General features: G+C 60.3%; 1 protein-coding gene across 1 annotated transcript in view; it reads left to right on the top strand.

The window, feature by feature from the left end:
* The window catches only part of CSPG4 (chondroitin sulfate proteoglycan 4), a 35,147-nt gene extending 16,307 nt beyond the window's left edge, over positions 1-18,840 (top strand). The window contains exons 2-10 of the mRNA XM_044230709.1: positions 1,702-1,865; positions 3,300-6,839; positions 8,156-8,638; positions 9,009-9,185; positions 10,857-11,055; positions 11,144-11,278; positions 11,405-11,571; positions 15,596-15,779; positions 16,077-18,840. Of these exons, the coding sequence (XP_044086644.1) occupies positions 1,702-1,865; positions 3,300-6,839; positions 8,156-8,638; positions 9,009-9,185; positions 10,857-11,055; positions 11,144-11,278; positions 11,405-11,571; positions 15,596-15,779; positions 16,077-17,911 (6,884 nt within the window). The 3' untranslated portion in view covers positions 17,912-18,840. The remainder of the gene's footprint in view (positions 1-1,701; positions 1,866-3,299; positions 6,840-8,155; positions 8,639-9,008; positions 9,186-10,856; positions 11,056-11,143; positions 11,279-11,404; positions 11,572-15,595; positions 15,780-16,076) is intronic.
* The last annotated feature ends 223 nt before the right edge of the window (positions 18,841-19,063 follow it).

Genomic DNA, 19,063 nt, shown 5'->3' with positions numbered 1-19,063 from the left:
AGGGGCTGCCCCTCACCCTCACCAAGGTCAGCTGGCTCTGCTGGGCCATACCCCACCAGAGGGTCTTGTAGCTCGCACTTGATTCCTCTAGCCCCTCAGACAAGGTTCTGGCATTGCCGGCAAACACTGGCAAGAGGGGATAACCGGAGAGATTTCAGCTCAGCCCAAGAGGAAGAGCATTATCTTTCTTGGACATCCTGCCGGACCCCTCCAGTGGCTGAAGCCACCTCGTCAGGTCAGGAACCAACACATATTGTGGCTGGTGCCAGATTATCCCTTTACTCAGTCACACGGGGCTTAAGGGAAGCCCCACAGAGGTGAATAGCTTTTTTAAACCGTTCTGTCTCCCCACCACCTGCCCTAGCGCTGGACCTCTGGGGGGCAGAGTCAAAGTTATATTTGGCCCTGGGACGCCTGGGTGGCTCAGTTGGTTGAGCGGCTGCCTTCAGCTCAGGTCATGATCCCGGCGTCCTGGGATCGAGTCCCACATCGGGCTCCTTGCTTGGCGGGGAGCCTGCTTCTCCCTCTGCCTCTGCCTGCCACTCTGTCTGCCTATGCTTGCTCTCGCTTCTCTCTCTATGACAAATAAATAAAATAAAATCTTAAAAAAAAAAAAAAGTTATATTTGGCCCTAATCTCTGCAAAAAGAAAAAACCAGAAATTGTTGCAGCTGGTTGGAGGTCAAGGGAGGCTAATTTGGGGGAACTATCTGGAGGCGGTGGTGGCTTTAAAAGTTGAAGTATCCCAGTGAGGAACCAAAGGGGCCCCCCACAGCACCCACCAGCCTTGGGAAACTACAGATACAACCTGCTCAGGCCATGTGGACCTGGGCGCTCTGTCCTGCTCAGCAAACCTTCAGCCCCCCAAGGCCCTATCTTTAGCCATAGACCCAGGCTCAGAGAGGTCAGCTGTAGTCATCAGTGGCTCACTAGCTGAGGTGGAAACAATAGGGCCGGATCTGACTGCTCACCAGGGACTATCATCAGGTCTGCAACAGGAAGCAATATAGAGCCATGCAGGAAGTTTTGGCGCATTTGGGGTCCAGCACTGCACATGATCTCCATCTGGCCTCAGAGTCTTTGCTCCTTGGTGGACTCAGGCCGACAAGCTACTACCCCCATGCCTGAAGACATCTGAGCGTGTGGCCCAAGAAAGAAGCGGGGATGGGTGGGCAGCCTGTCTGAGCACCACAGTGGGAGGACATGGCATGGAAAGTGTTGCCCAAGAACCAAAGCACAGGGCATTTAGGAGAAGGAATTTGAGCAGGGACCAGTGTGGGGTAGGGATGGTTCCTCTGGAAGTCCATTTCCAGAGTCTACAACCATCAGGCCCGGTGACCCGGTCAAGGATGGTTTTCCTTTAGGCTCGAGGACTAGACCCAGGAAGGAGAATCCTCTAAGGCCCAAGGGAAGAGAGTCAGAGCTGGCAGAGGTCCCCGGCCCCAGGAACCCCTGAGGAGGAAACCTGAGTTGCTTGGAATGGGCCTAGGCTCCTTTGGAGCCAAGGTCTGGGCTGGACACAAGGACAGGCTGTGTCTTCCGGCCCCAGGACCAAGCAGGTGATGGGCCACACAAAACCACAAAGCCGCACCAGCCTGGACGCCCTCTCCACAACCTACTCATCCTTTGCAGCCCCCACCCCTTCCAGGCAAGAGTCTGCACTTTGACCCCAGCTCTCTCTCTCACTCTCTCTCTCACGCAGCCTCCTTCTTCGGCGAGAACCACCTGGAGGTGCCCACGGCCACAGCTCTGACTGATGTAGACCTCTGGCTACAATTCTCCACTTTTCAGCCTGAAGCCCTGCTTCTCCTGGCAGCAGGCCAGGCTGACCACCTCCTCCTGCAGCTCCACTCCGGATACCTAGAGGTCAGTGCCGTCTCCCTGCTGGCCTCCTGCTCTAGCCCCAAATGGACCCCAGCCAGCTGGGTGGCCTTGTATGATTCACCTTAGCCCCAGGGTCTCTAGGTCCCCAGTGCGAGGTGAACAACAGCATTGGAATAAGTGTGACTCCCTCGTGAACTGGCTGTGCCTGCAGCCCTTCACCCACTCTTCCCACCGCAACCCCTGGCTGGCCATTTCCCTCTCTGCGCGCCTGCAGTCCGGGCCAGCTGGCGGTCTCTGGCCTCTCGCCGCCAGACCCTGGCTCACCACAAGCCCTTGGCCTGGCCCTGCCCTGCCCCGGCCTCCTGTAGTCCTGCCCCGTCCCCATCTCAGCATGTCCCCTGGCACTCCCCTGGGCTGGGTGCCTTCTCCTGGGACTGGAAACTCTAGGAAGTCCCCTGCCTAGCACCAGTCACCCAGCTGTTGAGTTGTCTGTCCACGATGGACACACCCTATACTGCAAAGCTTCTCCCTTTTCCCATTTCGTCCAGTCACCACCAGCTTTATTAGCAAGGAGTCTTCTGGCTCTCTCTCTCGAGGCTCCCCCTTGACCATGAAGAGTTTGAGAACTTGAGATCTTAGTCCAAATTTGGGAAAGCCCTCTGCTTCCACACTCCAGCGGGGAGAGGACTAGGACTGGTCTTCAGTTCATCTGCTGCTGCCATTGCTTCCCACTGCCACAAGGTGTCACTGTTGAGCGAAGGCTGGGTACAGCACCGAGGCTGGTGCTTTCCCTCTCTGCCAAGTACAGGGTGCCTCAGCCCTGTGGAGGGGCTCCGTACTCGGACTCCCAAGGCCACAGTTCTTAGTGCTCAGCTCTTCCAGTTTCCACACTCTCCCACCACCCACTCTACCATCCGGTCATGAGAACACCACACCAGATCCAGTTTCGGTGCTCTCCTCCTTCTGTGTTCTCCTCTCCCCAAGGATCCCTCACCCCGGATCCAGGAGCTTTGCTTTATGTACATACTTCAACACAGAGAGCACCTGGAATTGGGCTCCCCATCCCTGAGCAGTGAGCCTGGCTGCCCCAGTGGTCCCAGGGTGTTCTGGGGATTCTAAGGTGCCCGTTATTCCAGGGGCGAATCTTCTGGATACTAAAGTGATTTTCTGGCGGCTCACCCTCCTAGGAAGGTTCGGGAGAGTGAAAAATGCAGACCGAATCTCTAGAAAAGCATCTTGCTATATGGCAGTTCTCTGGTTCCCAGCAGGGACCCCAGAGCCCATCAGAGATCGCTTCGGTGAGAGTCTGGAGGATGAGTAAGGGGGGTGGCAGGAAGGAGACAGGTGGCCTGAGAATCCCCTGTCCCGGCACCTCCAGTTTGGGGACTCCCCTGTGGCAGGCCCGTTGTGTTCTTACAGTAGAAGCAGATGCCCTCAGGATGTGGCCCCCACTCCCATTCCTCCATCTTTCCCCAGGTCACACTCGCCCTGGGCCAGGAGGAGCTAAGGCTGCAGACGCCAGCTGGGACCCTGCTGAGTGACTCTGCCGTCCACACTGTGCAGCTGACCGTTTCAGACAGCGAGGCCTTGCTGTCCGTCGATGGGTTCCTGAACGCCTCAGGCCCCATCCTGGGAGCTCCCCTGGAGGTCCCCTATGGGATCTTCCTGGGAGGCCCTGGGAGCCTTAGCCTGTCCTACCTGAGGGGGGCTAGCCAGCCCCTGAGGGGTTGCCTCCACGCTGCCACCCTCAATGGCCGCAACCTGCTCCGACCACTGACCCCGGGCGTGCATGAGGGCTGCGCTGAAGAGTTTTCTGCAGATGACAGCGTGGCCCTCGGCTTCTCTGGACCCCACTCCCTGGCTGCCTTCCCGGCCTGGAGCACTCGGGAGGAAGGCACCCTGGAGTTTATCCTCACCACTCAGAGCCAGCAGGCGCCCCTGGCCTTCCAGGCGGGGGGTCAGCATGGGGACTTCCTCTACGTGGACATCTTTGAGGGCCACCTGCGGGCTGTGGTGGAGAAGGGCCAGGGCACGGTGCTGCTTCACAACAGCGTGCCCGTGGCCGACGGGCAACCCCATGAGGTCAGCGTCCATGTGGACGCTCACCAGCTGGAGATTTCTGTGGACCAGTACCCCACACGGACTTCCAACCGCGGGGTCCTCAGCTATCTGGACCCACGCGGCAATCTCCTCCTGGGGGGGCTGGACGCTGAGGCCTCTCGCCATCTCCAGGAACACCGCCTGGGCCTGGCCCCGGGCACCGTCAACGCCTCCCTGCTGGGCTGCGTGGAGGACCTCAGCATCAATGGCCAGAGGCAGGGGCTCCGGGATGCCTTGCTGACGCGCAGCATGACAGCCGGCTGCAGGCTGGAGGAAGACGAGTACGAGGAGGACGCCTATGGCCCGTACGAAGCTTTCTCCACACTGGCACCCGAGGCTTGGCCCGCCGTGGAGCTGCCTGAGCCCTGCGTGCCTGAACCGGGGCTGCCGCCTGTCTTTGCCAATTTCACCCAGCTGCTGACCATCAGCCCACTGGTGGTGGCCGAGGGGGGTGCGGCCTGGCTCGAGTGGCGGCATGTGCAGCCCACGCTGGACCTGAGCGAGGCCGAGCTGCGCAAATCCCAGGTGCTGTTCAGTGTGAGCCGCGGGGCACGCCACGGCGAGCTCGAGCTGGACATCCCCGGGGCCCAGGCACGGAAAATGTTCACCCTCCTGGACGTGGTGAACCGCAAGGTCCGCTACGTCCACGATGGCTCCGAGGACACCTCCGATCAGCTGATGTTGGAGGTGTCCGTGACCGCCAGGGTGCCCGTGCCCACCTGCCTTCGGAGGGGCCAAACCTACATCCTGCCCATCCAGATAAATCCTGTCAATGACCCACCCCGTATCATCTTCCCACACGGCAGCCTCATGGTGATCCTGGAGCACACACAGAAGCCACTGGGGCCCGAAGTTTTCCAGGCTTATGACCCAGACTCCGCCTGTGAGGGCCTCACCTTCCAGCTCCTTGGCACCCCCACCGGCCTCCCCGTGGAGCGCCGAGACCAGCCTGGGGAGCCGGCAACGGAGTTCTCCTGCCGGGAGCTGGAGGCCGGCAGCCTTGTCTATGTCCACCGAAGTGGCCCCGCCCAGGACCTGACGTTCCGGGTCAGCGACGGGCTGCAGGCCAGCCCCCCCGCCACCCTGAAGGTGGTGGCAGTCCGGCCAACGGTTCAGATACGCCACAACACAGGGCTGCGCCTGGCCCAGGGTTCCGCAGCCCCTATCTCTTCCACCAACCTGTCAGTGGAGACCAACGCTGTGGGGCAGGATGTGAGCATCCTATTCCGAGTCACAGAGGCCCTGCAGTTTGGGGAGCTGCAGAAGCAGGGGGCAGGTGGGGCCGAGGGGGCCGAGTGGAGGGCCACACAGGCCTTCCACCAGCGGGATGTGGAGCACGGCCGTGTGAGATACCTGAGCACTGACCCGCAGCATCGCACCGAGGACATCGTGGAGAACCTGGCCCTGGAGGTGCAGGTGGGCCAGGAGACCCTGAGCAACCTGTCCTTCCCAGTGACAATCCAGAGAGCCACAGTGTGGCTGCTGCGGCTGGAGCCCCTGCACACTCAGAACACCCAGCAGGAGGTGCTCACCACGGCCCACCTGGAGGCCACCCTGGAGGAGGAGGCAGGCCCCAGACCCACCACCTTCTACTATGAGGTGGTCCAGGCCCCCAGGAAGGGCAACCTGCGGCTACAGGGCACACGGCTGTCAGAAGGGCAGAGCTTCACCCAGGATGACCTGCAGGCTGGCCGGGTGACCTATGGGGCCACGGCACGCACCTCAGAGACAGTCGAAGACAACTTCCGCTTCCGTGTCACAGCTCCACCGCACTTCTCCCCACTCTACACCTTCCCTGTCCACATTGGCGGTGACCCAGACGCTCCCGTCCTAACCAACATCCTCCTCTCGGTGCCGGAGGGTGGCGAGGGCATTCTCTCCGCTGACCACCTCTTCGTCAAGAGTCTCAACAGCGCCAGCTACCTCTACGAGGTCATGGAGCGGCCCCGCCATGGAAGGCTGGTTTGGAGGGGGGCACAGGACGAGGCCACCATGGTGACGTCCTTCACCAATGAGGACCTGCTGCAGGGCCGGCTGGTCTACCAGCATGACAACTCCGAGACCACAGAAGACGACATTCCCTTCGTGGCAATGCGCCAGGGTGACGGCAGCGGTGGCATGGCCTGGGAGGAGGTGCGGGGCGTCTTCCGCGTGGCCATCCAGCCCATAAATGACCACGCACCCGTGCAGACCATCAGCCGTATCTTCCACGTGGCCCGGGGTGGCCGGCGGCTGCTGACAACAGATGACGTGGCCTTCAGTGACGCCGACTCCGGCTTTGCAGACACTCAGCTGGTGCTGACCCGCAAGGACCTTCTCTTCGGCAGCATCGTGGCTGTGGATGAGCCCACACGGCCCATCTACCGCTTCACCCAGGAGGACCTCAGGAAGAAGCGGGTCCTGTTTGTGCACTCAGGGGCCGACCGCGGCTGGATCCAGCTGCAGGTGTCTGACGGGCGGCACCAGGCCACTGCGCTGCTCGAAGTGCAGGCCTCAGAGCCCTACCTCCGCGTGGCCAATGTCTCTAGCCTCGTGGTCCCTCAAGGAGGCCAGGGCACCATCGACACTGCCGTGCTCCAGCTGGACACCAACCTCGACATCCGCAGTGGGGATGAGGTCCGCTACCATGTCACAGACGGCCCACACTGGGGACACCTGCTCCGGGCCGGCCAGCCTGCCACGGCCTTCTCCCAGCAGGACCTGCTGGATGGGGCCCTTCTCTACAGCCACAACGGCAGCCTCAGCCCTCGAGACACCCTGACCTTCTCCGTGGAGGCAGGGCCGGTGCACACAGATGCCACCTTGCAAGTGACCATTGCTCTAGACGGGCCACTGGCCCCACTGCGTCTGATCCAGCACAAAAAGATCTATGTCTTCCAGGGGGAGGCGGCTGAGATCAGAAAGGATCATCTGGAGGTAAAGGACCAGTTTAGGGGGCCCTTCTGGCAAACCTTCATGCCTGGTGTGCTTGGATGTTCAGGGACACGCCTGTGTCCCTGGGGCTGGGTGTCTGTCTGCGCTTTGGGTATGTACCTGTACATGTGCCCAGGGGCATGCCTCAGAGATTCTGGGGGAGCATGTGTGTCTGCCCATGAGCTGTGTGTGCCTCCCCGTGTTGGGTGCACACACGGACGTGCTGCGCTAACCACGCAGATTCCTGGGCCCCACCCAGACTGTGGCATCTCTGAGGTGGAGCCCGAGAACCTACATTCTAATAAGTTCCCGGGGCGGGGGGGATCTTCATGGGTACAGACTTTGAGGACTGGAGGCCTTGAAGAGAGACCTATTTGATCTCCAGGCTCCCGTGCCCTCAGCTCTCTTCCCCAGACCCCACCCCAGGCCTCAGGACCTGGATGGAGCTGCTGACCATCCAGGAACCTCTCAGGGCAACCGCAGGCCTTCCAGCAGGCCTACTGACCCACTGTGTGACCTCAGGCCTGGTCCTTGCCCTCTCTGCCACACTGCCGATTTCTGAGCCCTCTGTGGCTCCAGCTGTCTGGATTCCGGCACAGACTGTGATTAAAGATGTCTGGCATCAGAAAGGCTTTGCCCTGAAGGAGGAAGCATTTGAGACAGGCTTTGAAGGCCCTGGGGTTTCAGTAGCAGGGGACGAGGGGACAGTAGTCTGGGTAGAGAGAACAGAATTCTGGAATGCAGGCAGTATTCCAGGCAAAGGCACAGGACCAGGAATGTGAGTTGGGGGTTGGTGTGTGGTCTTTTGTAGCTGGACCATCAGGCAAGGGAGCACGCAGTGGCCCTTGGGTGGGACCTGGGTCTTCAACGCTCCACGAAGCCTGTCGTCTGTGGAAAGGATGGCGCGCCCTCTGGTGGTGGAGAGAAGCGATAGCGGGGGCAGGGGCTCCATCAGTGTATGTGTGTGTGCCTGTGTGTTGCCAGGGTGTGTTACGTGTAAGATGTACCTGTGTGTCTGTGTCCACATGTCAGGGTGTGGTGATACTGTACGTCTGTGTCACTAACTCTGGGAGCGTGTGATTGTATACATCTCTTAGGGAGTGCATGTCTCCGAGGCTGTGAGAGCATGGGACTGGGTGGGGGGGTGCAGTCCCCCCCGCCCCAACCAGCTACATGTCTGGGTGTCGTGTGTGTGAACCTGAGTGCGTGTCTGTGTGTTAAGGAAGCAGGAGTGGGGGGCTCACAAGGGCATGGAGACTGAGCCTGTTCTGGCCACCTAGGGACCACAATAGCCTCCCCCCTGACCCTCTGTCCACCAGGCAGCCCAGGAGGCAGTGGCACCCGCAGACATCGTGTTCTCAGTGAAGACCCCGCCGCAGGCTGGCTACCTGGTGATGCTGTCCCCCAGCGCCTCAGCGGCCGGGTCGCCCAGCTTGGACCCAGTGCAGAGCTTTTCACAGGAGGCGGTGGACGCCGGCAGGGTCCTGTACCTGCACTCCCGCCCAGAGGCTTGGAGCGACGCATTCTCCCTGGATGTGTCCTCAGGCCTGGGTGCACCCCTGGAGGGTGTCCACGTGGAGCTGGAGGTGCTGCCTGCTGCCATCCCACTGGAGACGCACAACTTCAGCGTTCCTGAGGGCGGCACCCGCACCCTGGGCCCTCCGCTGGTCCGCGTGCTGGGGCCTTACTTTCCCGCACTGCCTGGCCTCGAGCTGCAGGTGCTGGAGCCACCCCGGCACGGGGCCCTGCGCAGAGAGGACGGTCCTCAGGAGGGGACCCTCGGTGCCTTCTCCTGGAAAGAGGTACAGCTGTTGGGGAGGCCCTAGGCACACAGCCCGGCCCTGCAGGCGGAGCAGGGGAAGCCGCAGGCACTCCCCGTCTGGGCACCAAGAAGAGGCAGGGAGTCCCCATGTATGGACCCCTCTGTGAGAGATACCTGACGTCAGTCCTCCCTCTCTGGTCATATGGAAGTGCCTGTCCTGTTTCCTTGACTCCTTCCATCCTTCTCTCTGGGAGGAATGGCTGTCCCCATTGCCACCTGCAGGAGCTGAAGCTCTGAGGAGCCAGTCTCCCCCGACACCTGTAGGCAGGGCAAGAAGGGTGCTGGGCTCGAGACTCACACAGCTCCCAGGCTGGCTGGCACCTGACCGTCCGCTCTGGGCCTGCCTGCAGGTGGAACAACAGCTGATCCGTTATGTGCACGATGGGAGTGAGACGCTGACAGACAGCTTCATCCTGGTGGCCAATGCCTCAGAGGTGGACCGCCAGAGCCATCCTGCAGCCTTCACCATCGCCATCCTGCCCGTCAACGACCAGCCCCCTATCCTCACCACCAACACAGGCCTGAAGGTGAGAGTAGCCTGGGATCCCCTCCTACCTCCCTTCCCAAAGAGAGGCCCAGCACGTAGCAGCCCCTCACTGAGCCTCAGCTTCCTTCTCTGAAATGGGGACCATGCCACATGCCTCAGTAGGTTGTTGGGAAGAGAGCAGAGTCATCGCACTGAAAACAGAACACAGGTATAAGCCTTCGTTATTGAACACTTTTAAGTGCTGTAAGCAGCCTTGGGAATGGCCATCCTTGGCCCTGATTTCCCTGGACTCACCCTCAGCAGGAGGCTTTTTTCTAAGGCTCAGGACCAGAACTCCTGAAGAACGTTCTTTCTAGCCCTTAAGGGTGGACTCCAGGGGCAGAGGGGTTAAGCTCCTCCCTTCCACCCACGGCCGGTGAAGGCCACAACTTGGCTTCTTGAGCTCCTGCCCCTTACATCCCTGCAGAACCGTGGTGCTCTCACTCAGCAGAGGTCAGAGCTGAGGCGCAGGCAGGTCACAACATCTCTCCATGGTCACAGAAGCAGTTATTGGTGGAATGAAAGGGCATGGCTTGGCCAAGATCACACAAGATAGTGGATGGCCTTGATGCCAGCTTCTAGGGTCAACAGGAGTCATGGAAGGATTCAGAAGAGAGTTGACTTGGGCTGTCTGTGATGTGAGATACAGGATACCTTTGATGGTAGAGGATGTACCCATGGGGAGCGGTCCAGCGGTGGGGAGGCTTGCAGAGCAATGGGGGTACAGGGTAAGGGCTGCCCTGGAACTGCAGGCAGGTGGGGCTGTGTGGCCTTTTGGCCACCAGGTGACGCTGTCCACCATGTTTGTGTCAGGAGCCGGACGCTAAAGCCCCACCTCCATACTTTGGTCCCCCCCACTCCAGAGCTCATCTGGGGTTAACCTGGGGCTCGAAGAAGGTGCCCTGCAATCCCAGAGGGCTCGTTTTCCAGGTATGGGAGCCCTCCCCGAGGCTGCCCAAGTTGCTTACCCAGCTGGGGTCACGTAACAGGATCCCAGAAATGGATCTGCCTGGCAGGAGGCTGAGGAAGGCTCCTCTTAGCTCTGAGCATGGGGAGCGGCTGCCCCCATCTGGTAGGGCCTTATAACTGCCCTGAAAATACCTGAGCCCTCATTGCAGTGCTGCTTCTGAGCCCCGAGCTACAGGACAGAAGGCAACCCTCAGCCTCTCTGGCCTCTGTGCCTCCCATGCCCTCCCTTCACCTGGAAGGGGAGCCCATTTATAAACCTCCTGGGGAAGTAAAATCACCATTCCCGTAGTGTGTCCAGAGCATGCCCAGACTCACTATGGAGGGTCTAAAGGGAGGCCCCGGCCCTGCCGGTGAGACAGAACCAGGGAAAGACAGTGGCTCCGTCAGTCAGGGCTGGGGGGCTCTGAAGGGAGAGAACTTGATGAGAGGAAGAACTGGGGGCTTCCTGAGGTCGGGGACAGGAGCTGGCCTTGCAGGACAAGCAGGATCAGGGCAGAGAGAAGAGACTCTGGGCCCTGGGGTGACGCGGAACAGCCAAGTAGGATTCCTACTTGGCAGAATGGGATGGAGGGCCCTTTGCGAGGCAGAGCCCAGCATCGCCCGGGGGCTGAGCTGCAGCCTGAGGGTGATGGCCTCGGGGCCAGGGAGGAGTCTGGCGGGAAAGCATGGAGGGGACAGAAACTTCACAGGCTTGTGTCCCTAGATGTGGGAGGGGGCCACGGTGCCCTTCCCTCCGGAGGCTCTTAGGGGCACAGACAGCGACTCAGGACCGGAAGACCTGGTCTACACCATTGAGCCGCCCAGCAACGGGCGGGTGGTGCTGCGGGCAGCGCCAGGCACCGAGGTCCACAGCTTCACCCAGGCCCAGCTGGATGGCGGGCTCGTGCTGTTCTCACACAGAGGTGGGTACTCGGGGAGGCTGGGGGGTGGTGCCCTGAGGATGGGGAGCCGCGATGGGCCAGCGAGACCCAACTCCACCCCCACCCGCAGGAGCCCTGGATGGCGGCTTCCGCTTCAGCCTCTCCGATGGGGAGCACACTTCCTCTGGACACTTCTTCCGAGTGATGGCCCAGAAGCAGCTGTTCCTCTCCCTGGAGGGCAGCCGAACGCTGACCGTGTGCCCAGGTGGGTCTGCCACACATGGCATGCCTGGTAGGCCAGGTGACACGCCGGGGTCTCTGCCTCGCCAGCCACCGCAGACCTCGCCCTGGCTCTGGTCCACAGCCAACAGCCCCCTTGTGCCTCTCACAGGGTCGGTCCAGCCGCTCAGCAGCCAGAGCCTGAGAGCCAGCTCCAGTGCGGGCACTGACCCCCAGCACCTGCTCTACCGGCTGGTGCAGGGGCCCCGACTGGGCCGGCTGTTCCACGCCCAGCACGGCAGCACCAGGGAGACCCTGGCGAACTTTACCCAAGCCGAGGTAAGAGCCCAGTTCTCTACAGCCACCACGCAGACTCAGTTCAGCCCCAGGGGGCCCGATCTGCCTGTGCACCTGGGCACCACTCTCACATCATGGACAGCAGGCACTCTCTGGCCCCACCATGCCCCAGGCTGAGCCTGCCTTGCCCTCCAGGAGCCACCAGTCTAGTACACAGAAGATGGGAAAGATCTCAGCCCAGAGCAAGCCTCGGGTCCTGGGGCACGGCTTCCAGAAAGAAGCTGCGGTTGGACCTCAGGAGCTGAAGAGGGTGCTCTGAGTCAGGGACGCGAGCATATCCCCTGTGGCTGGTGAAGGGCCATGCTTGGTTTAGGCGTGGAGTTTGAGATGAAGGCAGCTGCTGGGCTCCTGAGAGGTGGGAGCCTGGGGCTGAGGTCTGGCGCCAGCAAGAAGCAGAGTGGGTCCCGGGGGCGTGAGTGGACAGAAGGCAGCCAAGGAGGGTGAAGTGGGAGTGAAGCTGCCATCTCTCTTCAAGGCCTAGTTGTTCCAGAGCACGCCAGAGGCCACCAGTTAAACACTAGAACTGATAGCCATGGGAAGAGGTCTACTGCTAGGTTGCTGGGAGTGCACAGCTCTGTGCTAACTGGGGGGGTGGGGGAGGTTGTGTGGGCAGGGATGGGGGACAGCAGCCATCACTTAAATTAACACCCCTTCCAAGTGCAGGAGGTACTTCCTGTGAGTGCTGGCAGCCTTGGCTCTCTCCAAAGGCGGAGCAGGTGGGGAACTTTCAGGCGTGGGGGGAAAGAGGCAGTTCTCACAAGGGATACACAGCAAAAGGTCTCTCATGTCAGCATCCCCCTGGGCCCAGGTTTTCTGTTCTCATCAAGTCCTGGCTTCTGCCCAGGTCTCCTTCCCACGATAAGATATTCAGCAGGCTGGTGGCTGCAGCCGCTGAGCACCCTGGTTCCCAGGGAGCCGCTGTCATTGGATGCCCAGGAAATAGGAGGAAAGAGGACCAGGCCTTCAGGGTCCCACCCCCACCCACCGCGCTTTCCCCACCCGCCGGCAGTACCTGCAATGACCGTGAATGGCCGCCAGGGGGCCAGGCTGGCAGTGCCACCCAGGGAAGCCGGGGAAGAGGCTTCGTGGCGGAGACTTTGTCCTGGCTTTGGGGCAGGGGCAGGGCAGGACTGGGTCTTGTCTTGACAGCACCACTGTCCTGCAATATTGAGTCGGGTGGGGCAAGGATTAGGTGTCCCGTTCTGCAGATAAGGAAACTGAGGCTTACAGAGATCGTGTGACTATTCAGAGCGTGCGTCTAGTGAGAGGCAAAACGAGCAATATGGCTTCTGACTGTCAGTGCAAGATTTCTCTCACCAGAGGATACCACTTGCTCGCAGAGCTGAGAGGCCCCTCCCCATCTTGCCTGTGATTTGCCACCCCCAATGGCACACCTCCCATCCACAGAAACTCCTGCAGGCTTCCATCCTCCCAGGCCACTCCTGGGGGTCTCTGCTTCCTGCCACCCTTCAGCCTGGGCCAGAGGTCACAGCTGACAGTCCTTGAGGGCCACATTTGGCCACAGATGTGTTTTATTTGGCATGCACAAGGCATTTAATATTTTAAAATTAATGGTCAACATACAACTTTTGAGGGATTTTAAACTAACACACACACTCAAAAGCCTGATTTCCAGTTTTGGGTTTGTTTGGGTTTTTTTTAAAGGTTTTATTGATTCATTTAAGAGAGAGTACGTGTGTTCAAGTAGAGGGGAGAGGCAGAGGGAGAAGCAGACTCCCCACTGAGCAGGGAGCCTAACCCGGAGATCATGACCTGAGCTAAAGACAGATGCTTAACTGCCTGAGCCACCCAGGTGTCCCTGATTTCCAGTTTCTTTTCTTTTTTTTTGTTTTAAGATTTGATTTGTTTATTTGACAGAGAGAGAGATCACAAGTAGGCAGAGAGACAGGCAGAGACAGAGGGGGAAGCAGGCTCCCTCCTGAGCAGAGAGCCCAATGCGGGGCTCGATCCTAGGACCCCAAGGTCATGACCTGAGCTGAGCCGAAGGCAGATGTTCAACCGACTGAGCCACCCAGGTGCCCCTGATTTCCAGTTTCTTAAAAGTCTCTGTTCCCTTCTACAGCAATCAGCTGAGGAGCAACCACCCGTTTCACTGGGGCTCCACTCCCCCTTTAGAACCGAGGTGACCCCCCCGCCTTTAGCGTGTGGCTGGCTCCCCTATTAGATGGGGCACTGCTCTCCAGTTCATCACTACACTGTCCGAGAGTCTCCCACACGCTGGGACACCAGTTTCCATCTCAGTATTGCACAAGCCCTGTTTTTCTGAGGAGGAAATAGATCTCCCTCCCCTAAAAGGGGAAAACAAGAGATAAGACCAGAGAACACATTTGGATTAGCAGGCAGAAGAAAGGAGCAAAATTCTTCATGGAAGTGAGGACTATCCCTGGGTGTTTAGCAGGCAGACAGGCCTGGAGAACAGCAGGTGTGGTGGGAATGGGGTCAGAGTGGGGTCTCTGTGGTCGGAGGAGAAGCCACTGTACTATCTGAACAAGAAGGACAGTAACCCTACATAGGAAAAGTCTCGCTCTGGCTTCGGTGTTCAGAACAGTTGTAGAGCAGGGATCAGCGGACAAAACTGGGACACGGGAAGCTATGGCGATAATCCAGGCCAGAAGTGATGGCGTGTGAGAGAGGGAGGAGTCAGGGACGCCTCCACGGCAAGAACAGAGCCACCATCATGAGAAGCAGGAGGACTAGGAGAGGCGCGCAGGTCAGAAGGCTGTCTGGTCCAGGCCAGCTCTGAGCTGGTCCTTAGACATCCTCGTGGAGCTGTCCAGAAGCAAGTGGATATGTGAGTCTGGAGTTCGAGAGAGAACAGTCCAGGCTGGAGACAGAAGAAAGGGGGTCACCCGCAGAGCTGACCTGGGACGACACGTGGGATGTGCCTGTAGATAGAGGAGACTCTGGAGGCCATGCTGTAGGCATCGGGGAGAAGTGAGGGGACCATGGAGTCTGCGAAGGAGCAGCTAACGAGACAGGAGGAAAACATGAAAGGGGGCCATGCTGGAAGCCAACGGGTGTTAGAGGAAGGAATGCACGATGATGTCTAGTGCCGCGTGCCAAGCAGGTAAGCAACATGAGGCCCGTGAACCCACCGTTGGGTCTCACGACGCAGACATCGTGGGTACCCTCGGTGAGGACGGGAGCAAAGGCCTGTGTAGCCTGCACTCAGGACAGCATAGAGCAGGTTCTAGACTATTCTTTTTGGAGTTTTGCTGTAAAGGAGAGCAAAATGTGGAGAGGGGTGACACATGTTGGTGGAAAAAGTGAAGTCATGGGTCTTTTCTTTAAGAGGGAAGAGAGGAGGTGGCTGGGGGGCTGGGTGCAGTCAGTTAAGCACCCAAGTAGATTTCAGCTCTGGTGGTGATCCTCAGGGTCATGAGATTGAGCCCTGCACTGGGCTCTGTGCATAGCGCAGGGCTTGCTGGAGTTTCTCCCTCTGCCCCTCTCCCCCACGCACGCACGTGCTCTTGCTCTCTCTCAAAAATAAATAAATAAATCTTTAAAAGAAAAAAAGACGGAAGAGAGAATAACGTGGTTGAGTAATGATGGGAATGTTCTCTTTTGGGGGGGAAATTTTTGCCATAGGAGAAAGGAGGGAGCTGGTGAAACTGGTGTCCTCAGTGGGGAGGAGGGGCAGGGACCCAGGGCAGAAGTGGAAGGACCAGCTGCCAAGAGAGAAGCGTTCGAATACTGCTTTTCTTGCGGGCTCAGAGAGGGGAGAGGTGATTGGCCTGAGGAAGCAGAGCCCAGATTTCACAAGGCATCAGGCTCTAGATCCAGTGTCCTCACTGCCTCATGACTACCGATGGTGATCCACTGAGCTAGTGAAGGAGAGCACAGGTCACTGACATGGGGCTGGGGAGAGCCAGGAGAGTCGACAGTGAGGCTGGGCACCAGGGGCTCGTCAAGGAGACTGCAAGGGGCTCCCAGGCACCACGGGCTCAACCTGCCTCTCTTCCCCCAAAATGGGGTCCCTCCCCAGGTGTATGCTGGGAATGTTCTGTATGAACACGAGATGCCTCCTGAGCCCTTCTGGGAGGTCCACGACACCCTGGAGCTCCAGCTGTCATCACCCCCTGCACTGGATGTGGCTGCCACCCTTGTTGTGTCTGTGTCCTTCGAGGCTGCCTGCCCCCAGCGCCCCAGCCGCCTCTGGAGGAACAAAGGTGAACTGTATGATGGGGAGGACACTGGGCAAGTCCAGAAAGGAGGGGACACAAGGCCAGGGTCAGCAGCTCCCTTGTCAGTTCCCAGGATCTGGGAAGTTAAGGGAGGGTGAGCAGGTGGGGACATTTTGAGGTCAGAGAGGAGACATGATCCTTACCCTCCAGGGGCCCCTGAGCCCCACCCTGGGGTACCTGGTCTGAGGGACAAGGCACAACCTTGCCGTGGGGGTCCTGGTCTGAGGCTCTGAGGTCTTTCTTCAGTGGACAGGACCTTCATAGCCTACATCCCACCCCTAGGTCTCTGGGTCCCCGAAGGCCAGCGGGCCGAGATCTCCACGGCCACCCTTGATGCCTCCAACCTCCTGGCCAGCATCCCATCACCCCAGCGCCCAGAGCATGATGTGCTCTTCCAGATCACACAGTTCCCCACCCGGGGCCAGCTGCTGGTGGCCGAGGAGCCCCTCCACGCCGGCCGGTCCCACTTCCTACAGTCCGAGCTGGCCGCAGGGCAGCTGGCCTATGCCCACGGCGGCGGGGGCACCCAGCAGGATGGCTTCCGCTTCCGCGCCCACCTCCAGGGGCCAGCGGGGGCCTCCGTGTCAGGACCCCAGACCTCAGAGGCCTTTACCATCACCGTACGGGATGTGAACGAGCGGCCACCGCGGCCCCAGGCATCCGTGCCGCTCCGGCTCACCCGGGGCTCCCGTGCGCCGGTCTCCCGGGCCCAGCTCAATGTGGTGGACCCGGACTCGGCGCCTGGGGAGATTGAGTATGAGGTGCAGCAGGCTCCCCTCAATGGCTTCCTGAGTCTGGTGGGGGCCGGCCCGGGGCCGGTGACCCGCTTCACTCAGGCCGACGTGGATGCTGGGCGCCTGGCCTTCGTGGCCAATGGGAGCAGCGTGGCTGGCATCCTGCAGCTGAGCGCATCTGACGGGGCCAGCCCTCCCGTGCCCATGTCCCTGGCCGTGGACGTCCTGCCATCAGCCATCGAGGTGCAGCTGCGGGCGCCCCTGGAGGTGCCGCAGGCTGTGGGGCGCTCCTCCCTGAGCCGGCAGCAGCTGCGGGTGGTGTCAGACCGGGACGAGCCAGATGCCGCCTACCGCCTCACCCGGCGGCCCCGGTTCGGGCAGCTCCTGGTGGCTGGGCAGCCCGCTGCCTCCTTCAGCCAGCTCCAGGTAGACCAGGGGGAGGTGGTCTTCGCCTTCACCAACTTCTCCTCTTCTCGAGACCACTTCGGCATCCTGGCGCTGGCCCGAGGGGCCAACGCGTCCGCCACGGTGAACATCACTGTCAGGGCTCTGCTGCGTGTGGGGGCTGGTGGGCCATGGCCCCAGGGGGCTACCCTGCGCTTGGACTCCACCGTCCTCGATGCTGGAGAGCTGGCCAACCGCACGGGCAGTGTGCCCCGTTTCCGGCTCCTGGCGGGACCCCGGCATGGCCGTGTGATACGCGTGCCCCGGGCCAGGACGGAGCCCAGAGATAGTCAGCTTGTGGAGCAATTCACCCAGCAGGACCTTGAGGATGGAAGGCTGGGGCTGGAAGTGGGCAAGCCAGAGGGCCAGTCCCCCGGCCCCGTGGGCGACAGTCTCATTCTGGAGCTGTGGGCACGGGGTGTCCCCCCCGCTGTGGCCACACTGGACTTTGACACTGAGCCTTACGATGCAGCCCGACCCTACAGCGTGGCCCTGCTCAGTCTCCCCGAGCCTGCTCAGACTGAAGCAAGGAAACCAGAGAGCAGCACCCCCACGGGGGAGCCAGGCCCGTTCGCCTCCAGCCCCATGCCCACTGTGGCCAGCGGGGGCTTGCTGGGCTTCCTGGAGGCCAACATGTTCAGCGTCATCATCCCTGTGTGTCTGGTCCTCCTGCTCCTGGCACTCATCCTTCCTCTGCTCTTCTACCTCCGCAAACGCAACAAGACGGGCAAGCACGACGTCCAAGTCCTGACTGCCAAGCCCCGCAATGGCCTAGCGGGTGACAATGAGACCTTCCGCAAGGTAGAGCCGGGCCAAGCCATCCCACTCACAGCAGTGCCCAGCCAGGGGTCCCCACAGGGGGGCCAGCCTGACCCAGAGCTGCTGCAGTTCTGCCGGACACCCAACCCTGCTCTCAAGAACGGCCAGTACTGGGTGTGAGCCCGGGCCTGGGCCCAGATGCTGATCAGGCCAGGGACAGGTCTGCTCAGGCCCCGGCCCCATTGCTCCCATGACCTGGTGCTGTCTGAGTATCCCCAGAGCTAGAGACACCTGGGGACATCTGGCATGGAGGGTGCTGGGAGGAGGTCCCAGGGATCCGGGACTAAGCGGAGTCAAGAGCTGGAAACCCCCCAGCTTTCTCCATGCCTGGAGAACTGCAAGGGGGTGGGCTAAGGTCAGAGGCAGGCTTGGAGTCAGTCCCCCTGCCCTGGAGCTAGTTTGGGCTGTCAAAACCAGAGTGACCTCCTAGATATGTCAGGACTCTGGATCCTGGGTCTGTGATCTTGGGTAAGTCACAGCTGGCCCAGACTGCTGAGAGGGCAAGGAGAGGAGAGGGCTGGGGTGACAGATGGGGATTCCTGGCTTTTCCACTCCAAGCCAGGCCTCCCTTTGTCTCTGCCCCAGAGCTGATGGGAAAACTTTTCCCCCTGGTTTTTTAGGGAGATGGTATTCCCTGGAGCAGAGGGCAGGAGGAGGGAGCCCCTCCACTCTCTAGGAGACATAAGCCAGTAGAATAATACATTCAGGGAACAAAATGGGGTGGGTTGCTCTGGGGATGGGTTTATTTAAGGGGGATTGCAAGGAAGCTATTTAACACCGTGTCGAGCTCGCCCAGACTGAGGGAGCTCCTGAGAGTGTGGGAAGGAGGAAGGTCTGAGGCCAGCTCATACCCGGAGCCCAACCTTGACAGGCTGACGGCGAGGTAGGCAGTGTGTGTCTGTGGCCCCGGACCTGACTGGGCTGGGGAGTATGCGGGTCTCAGGCCAGAGGCCACTACAATGCCTGTGCTCCCCCAAGGACTGGGGGTGAGCAGTTGAGGACACTCAACTCCATGGGGCCTGGATAAATGGTGTTGTGGAGGTTCTGGACAGATGCGTGTTGTTTGTCTGACCATGCACTGGGCCCTTGTCCAAACCGGCCTGCACTCCTCTGGGGCAGGCCGTCCCACCAGGCCTCAGCCAGCAGGCTGGACAGGGCCATGTGAGCCCTCAATGTCCACCTCCAGGGACCTTTCAGATCTCCTCTGGCCCCCCCCCACCCTGTGTAGGCAGATGGGCCAGTCTTTGTGGGATGGGACCAAAGCCCTTTGGT

This window comes from Neovison vison, chromosome 13 (assembly GCF_020171115.1).
Source record: "Neovison vison isolate M4711 chromosome 13, ASM_NN_V1, whole genome shotgun sequence".
In the NCBI taxonomy this organism is placed as follows: Eukaryota; Metazoa; Chordata; class Mammalia; order Carnivora; family Mustelidae; genus Neogale; species Neogale vison.
This window is presented reverse-complemented; position numbering and strand designations above follow the sequence as displayed.